Consider the following 14,405-nt stretch of genomic DNA (forward strand, 5'->3'; position numbering starts at 1 on the left):
TTGCTTTACAGTTTGGTTTCTGCCATGCACCGACATGAATTAGCCATGGCTATACACGTGTCCCCTCCCTCTTGGACCTCCCTCCCACCCCCCACCCTTTGCCACCTTGTAGACTGTCAGAGCCCTGGTTGGAGTTTCCTGACTCACAGAGCAAATTCCCGCTGACTGTCTGTTTTACATGTCTTACTGTACACGCTTCCATGCGACTCTCCATTTGTCTTACCTGCTCCTTCCTCCCCACCACCCATGTCCATGAGTCTGTTCTCTATGTCTGCGTCTCCATAATTTCCTTTCCTGTAAGAGAGAGACTCTGTCTTTTCATTTTTTGGATTTGTATGACTTCTTTTTACCCTGAGGATGTTAGTCTGCTGCTGTTTGTCTTCTTGTCTAATATAACCCTTCCCTGTTTTAGATACACAGGTGTTTAAAATTTTTATACCGTAAATCTGTTGATATTTTTCTTTTGTTGATTTATTCTATTGCTTTTACATTGGGAAGTTATGTTCTTACATGAAATAAATAGTAGTCCATATATTTTCCCTACCTTTTTAATGGTTAAAAAAACCATAACTCATTCACATGGTGTTTGTTTTACAGCACGGCCTGAAAGAGAATCTTACTTAACATCCTTCCCATAAGCTTAGCAGTGTTTGTTTAGTTAGGCAAAGAGAGAGAATATTATTCAAGCTGGTATTCAGTTACAGTATGTTCTGGAAAACACATTAGTAGATGGTCCATCTTGTTGAAAATAGGGCATATGAAGGAGGATTTCAGATTGGGAAGATGGATAAAAGTCTAAGTGGGGACTGCCTTTGATACCATGTTAAAAGTTGAAATTTGTAGGCAGTAAGAAGTTTGAGAACCTGAATATCCTTGAAATGAACCTTTAGTTAGGAGTCCTTCAGCTACAAGCAATACTAAAAAAAAAAAAACAGCCTGAGTCAAACTGATTTAATTACAAGGGAAACTTGGAGAGATATTTTGTGGGTTGGTGCAGCTTCAAGCATGACTTGATCCAGGTTCAGATGATGTGGTCGGCTGGCTTCTCTCTGTGTCTTGACCTTGCTCTCTTCCCCACTGGCCTCTTTTTTAGGTTCCTAGAGGTGACCCCCTCATATCTCCAGATTTATATCCTCTTAGGTCCAGGTTTGGGAAAAACGAATGTTTCTTTCTTGAAATTCCCTTATAAATCCAGAAATTTTCTTGATTGGACTCAGTTGGTTCCCTGTGGCTTCAGGGGACATATGAAGATGTTTGGCTAGAGGGTGTTCTGTGGCTGTCCCAGATGAATGCATGTTGGTGATTCTGGGGTTTGGGTTCTCTTTGACCAGGTCTGGGTCACGTGTTTCCTCTTAGAGTCAGAAACAGAACCTCCCCAAGACCACACAGTCTGAGTGCTGGGGTGGGGTAGTTTCTCAGAAAAATTGAGCGTACTGGAGAAGTAGAAGGTGCGTCAGTGGGATTAGGCTGAGCTGTGCTGCGGTGACCAGACACCAGAAATCTCAGTGGCTGAATACAGGCAGCTATATAACCACAGTTTATTTCTCTCTCCTGCACTGTCTTCTGGAGCCTCGGGCTCCTCTGCAGGGCACTTGTGCTGCATGCGGTGGCCTGGCCTGCCGGCTTGTCGGTCTCCTCCATCCCCTGCTGTGTGTATCACGGAAGCCTCGTGCACGATTCTCTGATAGAGTGGGGGACTGCGCGTGCTGTGGCCAGGAGGTGATCTGTCTTCCTTCTGCCCACAGCCCGTTGGCCAGAGCAGAAGTGGGTGGCCAGGATAAGGGGTGAAGAGAGGGTTGTAATCCCCAAGTGCCTGGAAGGAGAGAATGTGAGTGAGCGTGAAGTGGCCTGGCCACATCGGGTGGCCCAGAAGGCCAGGGCACCCTGTCCCTGCCCACCACAGGCTCCCTCGAGGACCTCCGTTGGCTCAGCTCATCCCTTACGCCCCTCCTCCTGATTTATCTGACTTGTCCCTGGGATGGTGCTGAGAACAGGGAATGGATCCCTTCAGAGCTTCCCAGGGTTGTGTCCCCAAGGGCTGAGGGACAGTCATGTTGCCTCTCTGAGGACATTATGAGTGTTTCTTGATGTGACTCAGGCCATAGATTTCTACTCAGCGCTGCCCCCATGCGCTGCTCCGTTAGACTGGAGACCTTTTAAGAAGAGTCATTGTGCATTTCTGAACATCACAGGGTTCAGAAAAGTACCATCACGAAGTACTTGGCAAAGATTGTATTTCCCAAACTTAGATATTTACACAGTTTAACAATATTCCCTTAAACAGGTGGAAAATGTCTGACTCTGTACCTAAGTTCTGATTTCATTCATTTTCTCAGTCAGTAGTAAATATAAAATTAAGGCAAGGAAGGAATTTTTCTGTGGTGATCTTACAAACGAGAAAACCAGGACCCCAAACAACAGAAAATGGTGCAGTGGCTGTGGAAGACAGTATGATGGTTCCTCAAAAAATTACAATCCCATTTACCATATGCTAGCAATTCCACTTCTGGATATATACCCTCAAGAAGTGAAAGCAGGGGCTCAAAGAGATATTTGACCACACATGTGCATAGCAGCATTATTCACAATAGCCAGTGGGTGGAAGCAGTCTAAATGTCCTTTGGTGGGTGAATGGATAAGCAAAATGTGGATAGACATAAAATGGAATATTACCTAGGCTTAAAAAGGAGTGAACTTCTGACCCATGCCCCAACATGAATGAATCTTGAAGATATTATGCTAAATAAAATAAGCCAGCCCCAGAAGACAGCTGCTCTATGATTCTCCGTATATGAGTCACATTCCTAGAGACAGAATGTGGAACAGTGATTGCCAGGGGCTGGGGGAGGAAGAATGAGGAGCTAGTGTGGAAACGGGTGTGGAGTTTCAGTTTTGCAAGAGGAAGGAGCCCTGGAGAAGGATGGTGGTGATGGTCTTACAGCAGTGTGAATCACCTTAGTGCCGCTGTGCTGTACACTTAAAATGGTTCAAATTGTAAATTTTATGTTATGCATATTTTACCATCATAAAAATAAGCAAAGACAGAGTCTCAGAAAGCTCACAGATGATGCCTGTAGGTGGTGTACTGGTTGTCCCAGCGCTCCATGGGATGAGCAAGTGGGTACCTGTGAGTCTGCAGGGGGTGCCCAGCTTGCCGCCCTGCCTGGGGAAAGGCGGTCACCTCCTGGCTCAGGGTGGCTCCCTGGGAACCCAGCTATGGTTGGAGCTTTGGGCAGAGTGACAGAACTGTCTCTCCATGTCTTTGTCCTCATTGTGTCATCATCCATTGAGTGCAAAAGGAATTTGCTCTCTAAATTTGTACCCACTCTTGTCTCTGCTTTGGGCAAGTACATAACTGACTAGTCAAAGGCCCTTCTGTTTATATTTGGAGTCCACAGTTTAGACAGATCGTTTCTCTCTGTCTGAGTGGTTGGTGTTCTTTTCTTTTGCCTTGTAATGACTTACATTAATTCTTAGCACTTTCTTGAAGTGGTTGCATGGGGTGTTGAGCTCCTTTTAAGCTGCTGATGTTCCTGGTGTTTATTTCAAGTGATGACTAATTAAACACGCACGCTTTCTGGTGATGTTCATGTGATGGATACACCGCGGGCTTTCCCGACAGTGGAGAATTCATTCCTGGGCAGCCCCTGGAGATGTGCTGACTGTCAGAACCGTGTTCCAGCATAGTCGTGTTTCCTTGAGGGCCTCACATACTCTTCTCAGGTAGCAGAAAGGGAGAGAGATTTTCCTGCCAGCACCAGGTCTAAATGGAAACTTCTAATGGCAGCAGGCTGTGAGAACTTCCCTTGGAAAGGTCATTTGTGAAAGAGGAGCTTCTGGTCATTCTGTAAGTGATCCCTCTTCACTTACTTCGTTCGGACAGTGCTATGTGGTCCTATTTGGAAAGTGACATCCTGGGCAGTGACCTGTTGATAATGTGAGGCCAGATGCTCTTCGACGTTGGATGCTAAAGAGCCACTGGCTTCTCCCTTCCTCAGGACTAGTTCCTGTGAACTGTCTGCCTTCAAGATTCTTAAAATGTGTTTCCTATCTTCAGATGAATCTTATTTGTAGAAAAGAAAAACAAGACCAAGGTTATTATCTCATTGATTTTTGGCAAAAGAATCTAATGAAGAAATGGAATCATTGGTGAATCTTGACTGCTTGATTTTCAGTAGACTCAGTCATGTCTAGGTTATCAATGGGAGAGAAATTCATTCTTTTGTTCATTCCTTCATTTGCTGTCTTTGGCCTGGATATGCTGTGTGGGGATGTGAAGGCTTGGTTTTAAAGTTAGTGTAATGTGGCATCTTACTTGGTGACCATGAATAGGCTTCGGAGTCAAGCTCCCTGAAGTTTTCCATAAGGTTTGTGTTTTTCTGTGGGGAGAGAATTCCATGGCTTCTGTTAGGTTCTCAATGGGATCCAACCCCACAGGTGTAAGGAGCCTTCTGAAATGCTCAGAATATGTCATTGTGGCTCATATGGTCCCCTAATTAGAGCTGTCACCCTGTTAAAGTAATACTTCTTGGATATTTCAGGTGGCTCTTTAGAAGTGGATAATGTGAGAAAAAAGTGAGCAGAGGGGAGGAGGGAACACTGTAGACTCTATAGTAAGCATTAAAATGAAGAAAGATTGATTCCATTTTATTTAGAACATAAATACGTGCTTCTCAAATGCTTATTGACTCCCCTAATCTTGCAGAGGAGCATCAAGAGTGTAGATTCTGAAGCCAGACTTCCCAGGTTCAAATCCTACCTCTGCCATTTAGTGGTTGTCTGTCCTTCAGTAAATTGTATGATTTCTGTGTGTCTCTAATGTTTTCTTACATCAGATGGGGATGATAGAGCTTTTGCTTGCTAAGGTTGTCATAAGGATTAAATGAGGTGATACAAAGTGCTTCCGAGTATGTAATACATGGTAAGAAGAAAAAGAAAGAAAGTCGCTCAGTCACGTCCGACTCTTTGTGATCCCTTGGACTGTAGCCTGCCAGGCGCCTCTATCTGTGGGATCCTCCAGGCAAGAATACTGGAGTGGGTTGCCATCACCTTCTCCAAGGAATCTTCCCAACCCAGAGATCAAACCCAGGTCTCCCGCATTGCAGGCAGATTCCTTGTCATCTGAGCTACCAGGGAAGCCCCTAATACATGGTTAAGATCTTAATAAAAATAAGACCTTAATAACTGTTAGCTCTTATGATGGAGTCAGAGGTGGTTCTTATTAATGTAAAGAGTAGTAGAATACACACGGTTCAATTTCATTCATAAGATGTGGACAGTTCACTTTCTGTGTGCATGTGTTTTTGTGGTGATTTAGTACCTATTTCTGTGTGCATGTGTTTTTGTGGAGGTTTTGTACCTATTTCCATGAAGTCACCTGTCTTCAGCATTTGTCTATTGATGAACTGCTTCAGGTAAATTTTTGGTTCACAAGCATTATAAAAAGTGAGAGAGTGCTGTCCCATATCCTTTTAGCAAAATGGGATGGTCTGTGTTCTTGTCACAGAATGTTGCATGAGGAGGTTCTTTGTGTTAAATGACTACTTGTGAAATGACTGGATGACAATATTATATTTCCTTGTCTTTAAAAATATAGTATGCAGCCCCTGATCCTAAATTTCATCTGGGATGTGGTTATTGAAGACTCATAGTCTGTTTCACTTGTGTGATTAATTTCTCCATCATTACTAGGCTCTAGAGAGTTGCTTTCTGTATCTTTGCGTTCATCTTCTGACTCATCTGATAATTGTGAGATGCCTTCTTCTGACAGGTGGATGCTTTTTGCCACTCTGGGTGGAAAATAGAATTCCACACAGTGAATTCTCAACTGTGTTTCATGAAAGCTAAGGAAATGACTGCAAAGATGGTATCTTCAGACTTCTTTGATATACGTTCTTGAAAATGATGCGATACTTCAGGCGGGGCAATGAGGAAACTGAAGGGTGATGTTGTAGTGATAATTTCTTTTACTTTTGCAATATCTTGGCCAAGTTCATGTCATTCTCTTGCTTTCTTGTGCATGTGCACACTCAGTTGCTCAGGCGTGTCTGATGCTGTGACCCCATGGATGGGCCCTCAGGCTCCTCTGTCCATGGAATTTTCCAGTCTAGAATACTGGGGTGGGTTGCCATTTCCTTCTCCAGGGGATCTTCCCATCCCAGGGATCGAACGCATGTCTCCTGCATTGGCAGGCAGATTAAAAATCATGGGTGGGAATAATTGAGAAATAATGATGAAATAGGCTTTCCAGATGACTCACTTGTAAGGAATCCACCTGTCAATGTAGCAGACACAAGTTCAATCCCTGGGTTGGGAAGACCCCCTGGAGAAGGAAGTGGCAACCCACTCCAGTATTCTTGCCTGGAGAATCCCATGGACAGAGAAGCCTGGCATATAGTCCAGGGGGTTGCAAAGAGTCAGACATGACTTAGCGACTGAGTACACACCCACCCACACCTCCCACCCTGTATTCACAGTGGTGAAATGATTCCTGCAATGGGAAAATAGCAAAATGTTTCAAGATGTTGGAAAATAAAATCACTGATCTCCCATATTGCATCTTGGATTTTTAAAAGGGTGTGGTGAACTCATGAAAGTTGTATGATAAGATGAGTTTTTGGAAAACCTTCAAGAAAGGATAGAAGTCATGAAATAGCAATCCTTACAAATAGAACTGCTTAAAACAGGAACTCGAAACGAACATTAAATCCAGGGTACCCTGATGATATCCTGGGGTTAATTACATTTCTAATAATCTGTCTGGAGGAAATCACCAGAAAGGCAAAGGTGAACATCTGAAGGTACTTATTACTGTGAAGTTTTTTTTTTTTTCCTTTTGTTTCTTAAATAGGAAAAGTCATAAATGTGTATGAGTAAAAGGCTGATTTGGCGCAATATATCAATCATATATGATGATTTAAAGTTATATTCTCAGAAACTCTGTAACAATAGAACACATTATGATGGAATATTAGAGTGGAATACAAAGATGTGTGTACAATGTGAGGTCGACTATGTACACTATATACGTAGAACAATATTGGTAGCAGATACATACAGTTTTTTTTTCTGGATGATGTATGATGAGTGATACTTAATTATCTACATGGTTCTCTAGCTTCTAAAATCTATAACTGGCATATGTTGTTTTATAAAGAAAAATCTTTTTGTGATGTTGAAGCAAATTATTTTTTATAACAGTCATTAGGATGTTGTGTACCTACCATACAATTCACTCTCTTAGTTTCCCATTCAGTGGGTTTTAGTATCATCAAAACAACTGTTCAGCCATCACCACAATCAACTTTAAAACATTTTCATCACCCCCCAAAGAAACTCTATGCCCATTAGCATTCAGTCTGTTTCTCTCCATCCTGCCAGTTCTAGGCAACCATTTAATGTAGTTTCTGTCTCAAGGGGTTTGCCTATTTTAGACATTTCATTTAAATTGAATCCTACAATATGCGACTCTTTGTGACTGGCTTCTTCCACTTAGCATCATGTTTTCAAGGTAAAGCTAATTACTCTTGTGCTTTAATTCACTCATTTTGTTTACTCATTTTGTCATGCTAACCTTTATTTATCATGGGGTATAATGTCTTTTTTCCTCCTTTACTTCTAGAACTGGTTCCTTCAATTATGAGCAACTTGTTAAATCCAGATGCCATCTTCTCAAACAATGAGATGAGCCTGTCAGACATTGAAATCTATGGCTTTGATTATGACTACACCTTGGTGTTTTATTCAAAACACCTTCACACATTGATATTTAATGCTGCTCGGGACCTTCTCATCAACGAACACCGGGTAAGACCACAGGGACTCCCAGTCTCCCCGCCGTCCTCCCGTGGGGATTGAGCTGACCCGACCTCAGCCAGCACAGTAGATGTCACTTAGTAAATTGTTGCTGAATGTATGAGCAGATGTGGTTCCATTCCAAATGACTGTCTGGAAAATAGTCTTTTAAAAAAAACACTTTTTTGAGTTATGATTGACATGTAAAAAGCTATATATATTTACATATATATATATATACACACATGTGTATATATATATAGATAGATAGATAGATAAAGCTCATTGAGTTTTGGGATAAGTATATGAAACCACCATCAAGGTCATAAACTATCCATCACTTACCTAAGTTTCCTCCTGCTCCCTTTATTATTGTTGGGTGTATGCATGTGTGTGTGGTAAGAATGCTTAACTAAGATCCACCCATTTAGCAAATTTCAAGTATAGAATACAATATTGTTAGCTATAGGTACTATGCTATATAATAGAGAACTTACTTATCTTGCCTGACTGAAACTTTGTACCTGGAAGGTAGTTGTATGTTTAAAAAAAATCTTTAGATGTCTCTGATAGAAGACTGTCCCAAGTTACTCATTAGTGGAGATTCAGCCATGCTCGTTCGCACTATGCTGTCCCACAGAACAAGTGACATAGGTCCTCCCAAAGTCTCATGAAGGGGCAGCCTGTTAATTTCTGGTTAGAAGGAGTTCTTCAAATCATGGGCAGTATTTTGCCCTCATCACTGAACCTGGTTGCATTCTTAGATAAGGAATATTTGAATGTCTTCTGATGCATAGTATTGCTGAGGGCTTAGAATAAAGAAGGAAGAAAGAAACACTCTAAACTGAACGTGGTTTTCTCTAGTCTAGTTGGAGTACATTTCAGGAACCAGGACGCAAAGCATCTTCAGAGGTCGTCTGACCAGTGCCCTTTGAAAACGCCCCACAGCATTCCAAGAGAGGTGACTGGAGTGCATCACTCCCAGAGGTGTTCTGAACTTGGGGAGATTCTTCCACTGATACCTTCTTTTTCCTTCATTTATCCCTTCCCACATTCCTTCATCCTTTACTCAGTGCCTCTTCTGTGCTAAGCTGTCACGGAAGCAGGCAGGATGAAGGCGAGTAGGACCCAGGTGCTACCCTCGGAGAGCCAGGAGTCTAGTGGAGATGTCTGTCCTGTGGGCAGGTAAATTATGGAGCCTCCACCTGGTGGAGCCCTACAGACATCTGAACAGAGAGCGAGACCTGTGTGGAGGGTGGTTTGAACCGTTTTCTCTGCCTGAGGGAATTTCTCTGCAGGAATTCCTCCTGCCTGAGGAAACAATCGAGAAGGTGATATTTCAGTGGAGTCTGGAAGGAGTTTATCCACAGAGGTGGGCTGGGGGTGAGCAAGGGTGGACATGAGTAGCCTAGAAACCTAAATCATGAACACAAATGTTTTCTCCTTGACTATCTGAGTCACCGGCTGGGTGTTATACTGGACCGTTAAGCCCTCCAGGTCTGCTCTTTTCCCAGTTGGATTACTCCTGGTTTTCCCAGCCGTTCCCCTTGGCCTCCTTTCTAGTCTTTTTCATCATTTTCTGTGTGCTCTGGTTTATCCCCCTCAAGTATGAGGCTCTGAATTGAAGCTGTTCCTGCAGGTGGGGTCTGACTAGTGTGGAACAGGGGGTGACCATCAGCTTCCTGGTTCTGGATAGCAGACCTTCAGTAATATAGTTAAAGGGTCCAGAAGTTTTGGGTCCTTGCCATTTGATGCAGCATGTTTCCTGATTCCTCTCAGCTTTTGGCTGTTAGTGGGTTTAATAAGAAACTCATCTGTCCTTATTCACAATGCAGGAATGGTGCTTGCCCAAAGTAACACTCCCTTCAGCCACCAAGCTCTCTGTAGTTACTGCCACTTGATCAGGTAAACTCCTCTAGCTCCTCTCCGCCCAGCGGCATGTCTCCATTTGTTCAGGAGCCTCCCTTCTCTTCCGTCTGACCTGCGGGCCTCTCCCCTGACTTTGAGGATGGCAGTAGGTTAAGCGTGAGGTGGTCCTGCCCCTGCTCTCCTGTCTGCCGGTCTGCCCCACCACCCTGCTGGAGAGCGAGCCGAAGGGGTCTTGCATTGCAGCTGGTGTTTGAATTCCAGGTCGTCTGCAGTGTTTGCTGTGACATTACTTATAAAACTTATTTAAAAAATAAAATATCATTGCTGTGATATTACTTATAAAACGGAAGTCATTATGCTGACAGCACCGTCTGTTCACTGTCTGCTGGGTGCTGAAAGCACAGGCTTTATCCTTTAGGTAATCTTGAGTAACAGACTTAGTGCTTCTGGGCCTCAGTATTGTCCTCTGTGAAATGGGCACAGCAGTAGTACTTTGCTCACAATGTTATTGTCATAATTAAAGGAGTTGATTTATGTGAAGTGCCTGGCACATAGAAAACACTCAATAAAGGTTAGCTATTGCTACTGTTATTAGCTGTTACTACTGTTATTGCTAATCTGCGTGACAGCCCTGCAGATAGTGAGTGTCTCTGTTTTACAGTTGAGCAAGGTGAGACTTACCGAGTTCAGCTAGTAGTTCAAAGCCACAAGACAAGAAAGAAGGCAGAACCAGAATTTGAACTTTAAAAAAAATTATTTATTTATTTTTTATTTCTTGGCCAAACCACATGGCCTGTAGAATCTTAGTACCCCAACCAGGGATCAAATCTGTGTCCCCTGCATTGGAAGGGTGGAGTCTTTTTTTTTTTTAGTGAGTAAATTTATTTATTTTTTTTTTTACTGTAGTGGTTTTTGCCATACATGGACATGAATCAGCCATGGATTTACATGTGTTCCCCATCCCAGTCCCCCCTCCCGAAAGGTGGAGTCTTAACCACTGGGCCACCAGGGACGTCCTCGAATTTGAACTTCAGTCTGTCTATTTGCAAGGCACAGATGCTGTCTTCTGTTCACATTGCCCCTTGTGGGATTAGTAACACCTTTTCTTTCTATCCTATGGGTTTATTGTTCAGATGAAAATAAAATATTCATGAGGATTAAAAATTTATGAAATTTGAGGGCAAAGAGAGATGAAATAAGGGAAAGAAAGGTATACTCATTCTGATTAGAAAAGCTTCTTGATTTAAGATAGTTGAAATTTCATTCCCATTATGTCTGTTTGTTGCTTTGATAAAAGAAGTATGTCCTAACACTAATTATATCAGACATATTAATAGAGGCAATTATGCTTATGCAAATTTTTTTCTGGTTTTGGATCTGAAAATGATTCTTCCACGATGCTGTTGGAAGTACTGAGTTTGGTTCCATTTTTTTTTTCTGCCAAAGACTAAAAGTACTTGAGAAGATGAGAGACATCTGCTTTTGAGATGCACAGTAATAGAGCAGCAAGTTTGCAATTTAGCATCTTCCCTAAAAGCAGATGTAAATGTTCCAGCCTCTTCATAATTATCCATTCTCTCTTCTTTTGTTAAAAGAGAGTGGGAGCTTTTTTTTAAAAGATGGATTTATTTTTTCGGCTGTGGTGGGTCTTCATTGCTGCATGCAGGCTGTCTCTCACTGCGGTGAGCGGGGTGGGGGCTGCTCTTCGTTGTGGTACGCAGGCTTTCCATTGCGGTGACTTCTCTTGTTGTGGAGCACAGACGCTAGGGTGCGGGCTTCAGTAGTTGTGGCTCCCGCGTCTAGTGGCTCCATGGCACGTGGGATCTTTCCGAAGCAGGGGTGAGTCTTAATCTCCCTTCGGGTGCCGCGCTGTGTGAGAGGAAGTCAGTCTCTGCAGCTGTGAGCTCTCTTTTCACTCATTCAGAAGATATTCAACTGAAACATATCCTGCCTCCATCCACTTCTCACCTCCCACGCTGCCTCAACCCTGGTCCAGGCCACCATCACCTCCCACCCGATGGTGCGGTAGCCTTAGGCTAGGCCCCTTGCTTCCATTCTTGCCCCTTCGTCTGTCCTCCTTTCCGCAGCAAGAGTGAACCTTTAAGCACTAGTCACCTGACTTTTGGACTCAGAATCTCCTCGAGCCTTCCCATCACACGTGGAGTGACACTGAAGTGCTCCTGGACCCCCGGCTTCCTCACCCACCTCGCCTCCTCCCGCCCGCCCTCACTGCGCTCCTCCCACACCCGCCACCTGGCTACTCCTTGAACCGCCACACACGCTCCTACCTTTGGGCCTCTGTGCTTGCCAGTTCCTCTGGTGGAACATGCTGCCTGGCTCCAGGTAGCCTGAAGCCTTGCTCTTTAGTTTTTTTCTCCCCCCCAGATTTCCAAACCCTTTTAGTGCATTCTTTCTGCAGTACTTACCACTCTGAAGCTCTGTACAAGTGTTGATTTGTTTTGCCTGCCCACCATAGGATGGAAACTTCTTAGGGGCAGAGATGGTGTCAGGTTTTTTTTTTTTTGATGTTGTTGTTTTAGTTTTTTTGGCTATGCCGCACAGCATACAGGATCTTAGTTCCCTGACCAGGGATCGAACCCATGCCCTTTGCAGCAGAAGCTCAGAGTCTTGCCCATTGGACCGCAAGGGAAGTAGTCCTGATGGTGTCAGTTTTGTTCACGACTGCATTCCCAGGCCTTGGCACAAAGTACGTGCTCTGTGAACACTTGACATACTCATTGAATTCCACCTGTTAAGAGAGTATCATGATGCAGGTTGTTCTGTCCTGGCTTCATGTTCTGTGTGGATTTTGGAGAACTTTATTTCTATACACTTTTACTCTCTTCTAACTAGACTCATAATTCAGGTTACTTTACATATCAAACTGAGACCTCTGAAAAGCAGACGTATCATATTTATAACTCACAGGCAGTGTTGTAATGTGGAGGTTCGCAGCTCTGTCCAGAGCTCCGTGATTGATTATCCAGGAGGGGGCATGTGGACCGGCTGCAGAATTTAGGAATTATGCACATGGAATTCCCACGTTTCTCTGCAGCATTTTAGTGTTAACTTTACTTAAAGCTCTAAAGGACAGTTCTGTAGCAGTCTAAGGGGAAACTTTGATCTCTGCCTGCAGACGCTAGCCTGTCCAGATTGCACTCAGAATGAAAACAAATCCAGGGACTGAAGGAAACCCAGACGATGCTCAAATCAGAAGATTTTTAATAAAACCTCAAGTAAAGGTCTTTTATTGTTTATAGTTCTTCTGCTGTCAGGGACACCAGTCATTTTCATGACACGTTGGGTGAGTCATGTTTTTCTGGCTGGTGATCACTTTCTAAGCTATATAAGTCCAGAAAATCTAGCTGTAGGTCATTGGAGAGACGTGTCACTTCCTGGCTGATGGGAGCGTCTTTGACTTCCTCGACTAGATGTTACTGTTAAGGGTGTTCCCAACCAGAGTTTCCGTGTATGTGTGTCTGTGTGTGTGAAATGTGTTAGTAAAAATGAAGGACCATGCACGGTGTGCAGGATTCTTGGAAACGCCCAGGAGTGGAAATAAATAGCATTGAGTGATTTCTTGGCACACGTGAAGGGTGTTAGATAAATGAGCCCAAATGTGACATTTGACTCAGCGCTTCGTGCAGCTTGGCTGGAATTACTCCCTGCGTGTGGGTCAGCCTGGTGATTCCAGGAGGCGTTCTCACACACGCGTGACCTTGGCTGCTCACGAGGAGATGGCAGTGCAGTCACGCAGGGGGGCTGCGTGCTGGCTGATGGTGGCCTCGGCCTTTACATGAGCAGATTCCATCATGACTGGGAGGTCGTGGGACACAGCCTCCCTGGACGCAGGAGTGGATATTCTGGCTGGTAGGTCCACACTCTGAGCGCAGGGGCAGCGGGGAGACCCTGACCCCATGCCCCTCCACACCCCTGCTGTGCGGCCTGGGCCAGGTCGTCTCATCCGAAGCCTCTGAGGTCCCTTCTGTCAAATGGGCACGGTGGGGCCTGCTACCAGTGGGGTCACTGGGATTCTACTTCTGAGATCTGGGGAGAGAGGAAAGTAGTGGATAAAGAAGGGGCTGGGATTTTTGTGCACTAGGAGGGACAGCTTTATGACTAGCAAATAGCAGGGGAGCCAGGCCATTGTTCTGAACCGGCAATGGAGCCACAGCAGGGAACCATGTGCTGGGACAGGGTGTCTCTGGCCCCAGGGGGAGGAAGGCTAAGGCATTCCTGCAGCTGAGGTGAGAACAGGGAAGGCCTGGGAGGTTGGGGGGCTGAGGCCTTCTCCGTGTGTGGGCAGATAAAGGGGAGAGGGCTCTGTGGCCTGGAGGCGCTTGGCCTGAAGCAGGAGGCAAGCTGCGGTCCGTCTCTTCTGACCACAGCTTCCTACTCAGGTGCACCAGCCGCCTCAGCCTCTGAACAAAGACCAAGTGTGGATGCTGTCTTGACCTTGACCTTACTATGTACGTCGTTAGCTAAAACCAGTTCCTCTCTTCCTTCTTAGTATCCCGTGGAAATCAGGAAGTATGAGTATGACCCAGACTTTGCAATTCGTGGACTGCATTATGACGTGCAGCGGGTAGGTGTGATTCTTACGTTTTTCTAAGTTTAGCACATCAGGAATAAAATGTATTCTTGGTGCTTTTCTTTGCTGAATGCATAAATTGATTTGATATTATATTCTCTGGGGCTGCAGAACTAAATTATCCAAAACACTTTGGGATGAAGTCTTTCTC

The 14,405-nt window shown here is 44.3% G+C and overlaps 1 protein-coding gene across 1 annotated transcript in view; it reads left to right on the forward strand.

The window, feature by feature from the left end:
- Positions 1-14,405, forward strand: part of NT5DC3 (5'-nucleotidase domain containing 3) — a 64,179-nt gene that overhangs the window by 15,086 nt on the left and 34,688 nt on the right. The window contains exons 2-3 of the mRNA XM_043880900.1: positions 7,622-7,806; positions 14,174-14,248. Coding sequence (XP_043736835.1) covers positions 7,622-7,806; positions 14,174-14,248 — 260 coding nt within the window. The remainder of the gene's footprint in view (positions 1-7,621; positions 7,807-14,173; positions 14,249-14,405) is intronic.

This window comes from Cervus elaphus, chromosome 22, assembly GCF_910594005.1.
Source record: "Cervus elaphus chromosome 22, mCerEla1.1, whole genome shotgun sequence".
Lineage (NCBI taxonomy): Eukaryota > Metazoa > Chordata > Mammalia > Artiodactyla > Cervidae > Cervus > Cervus elaphus.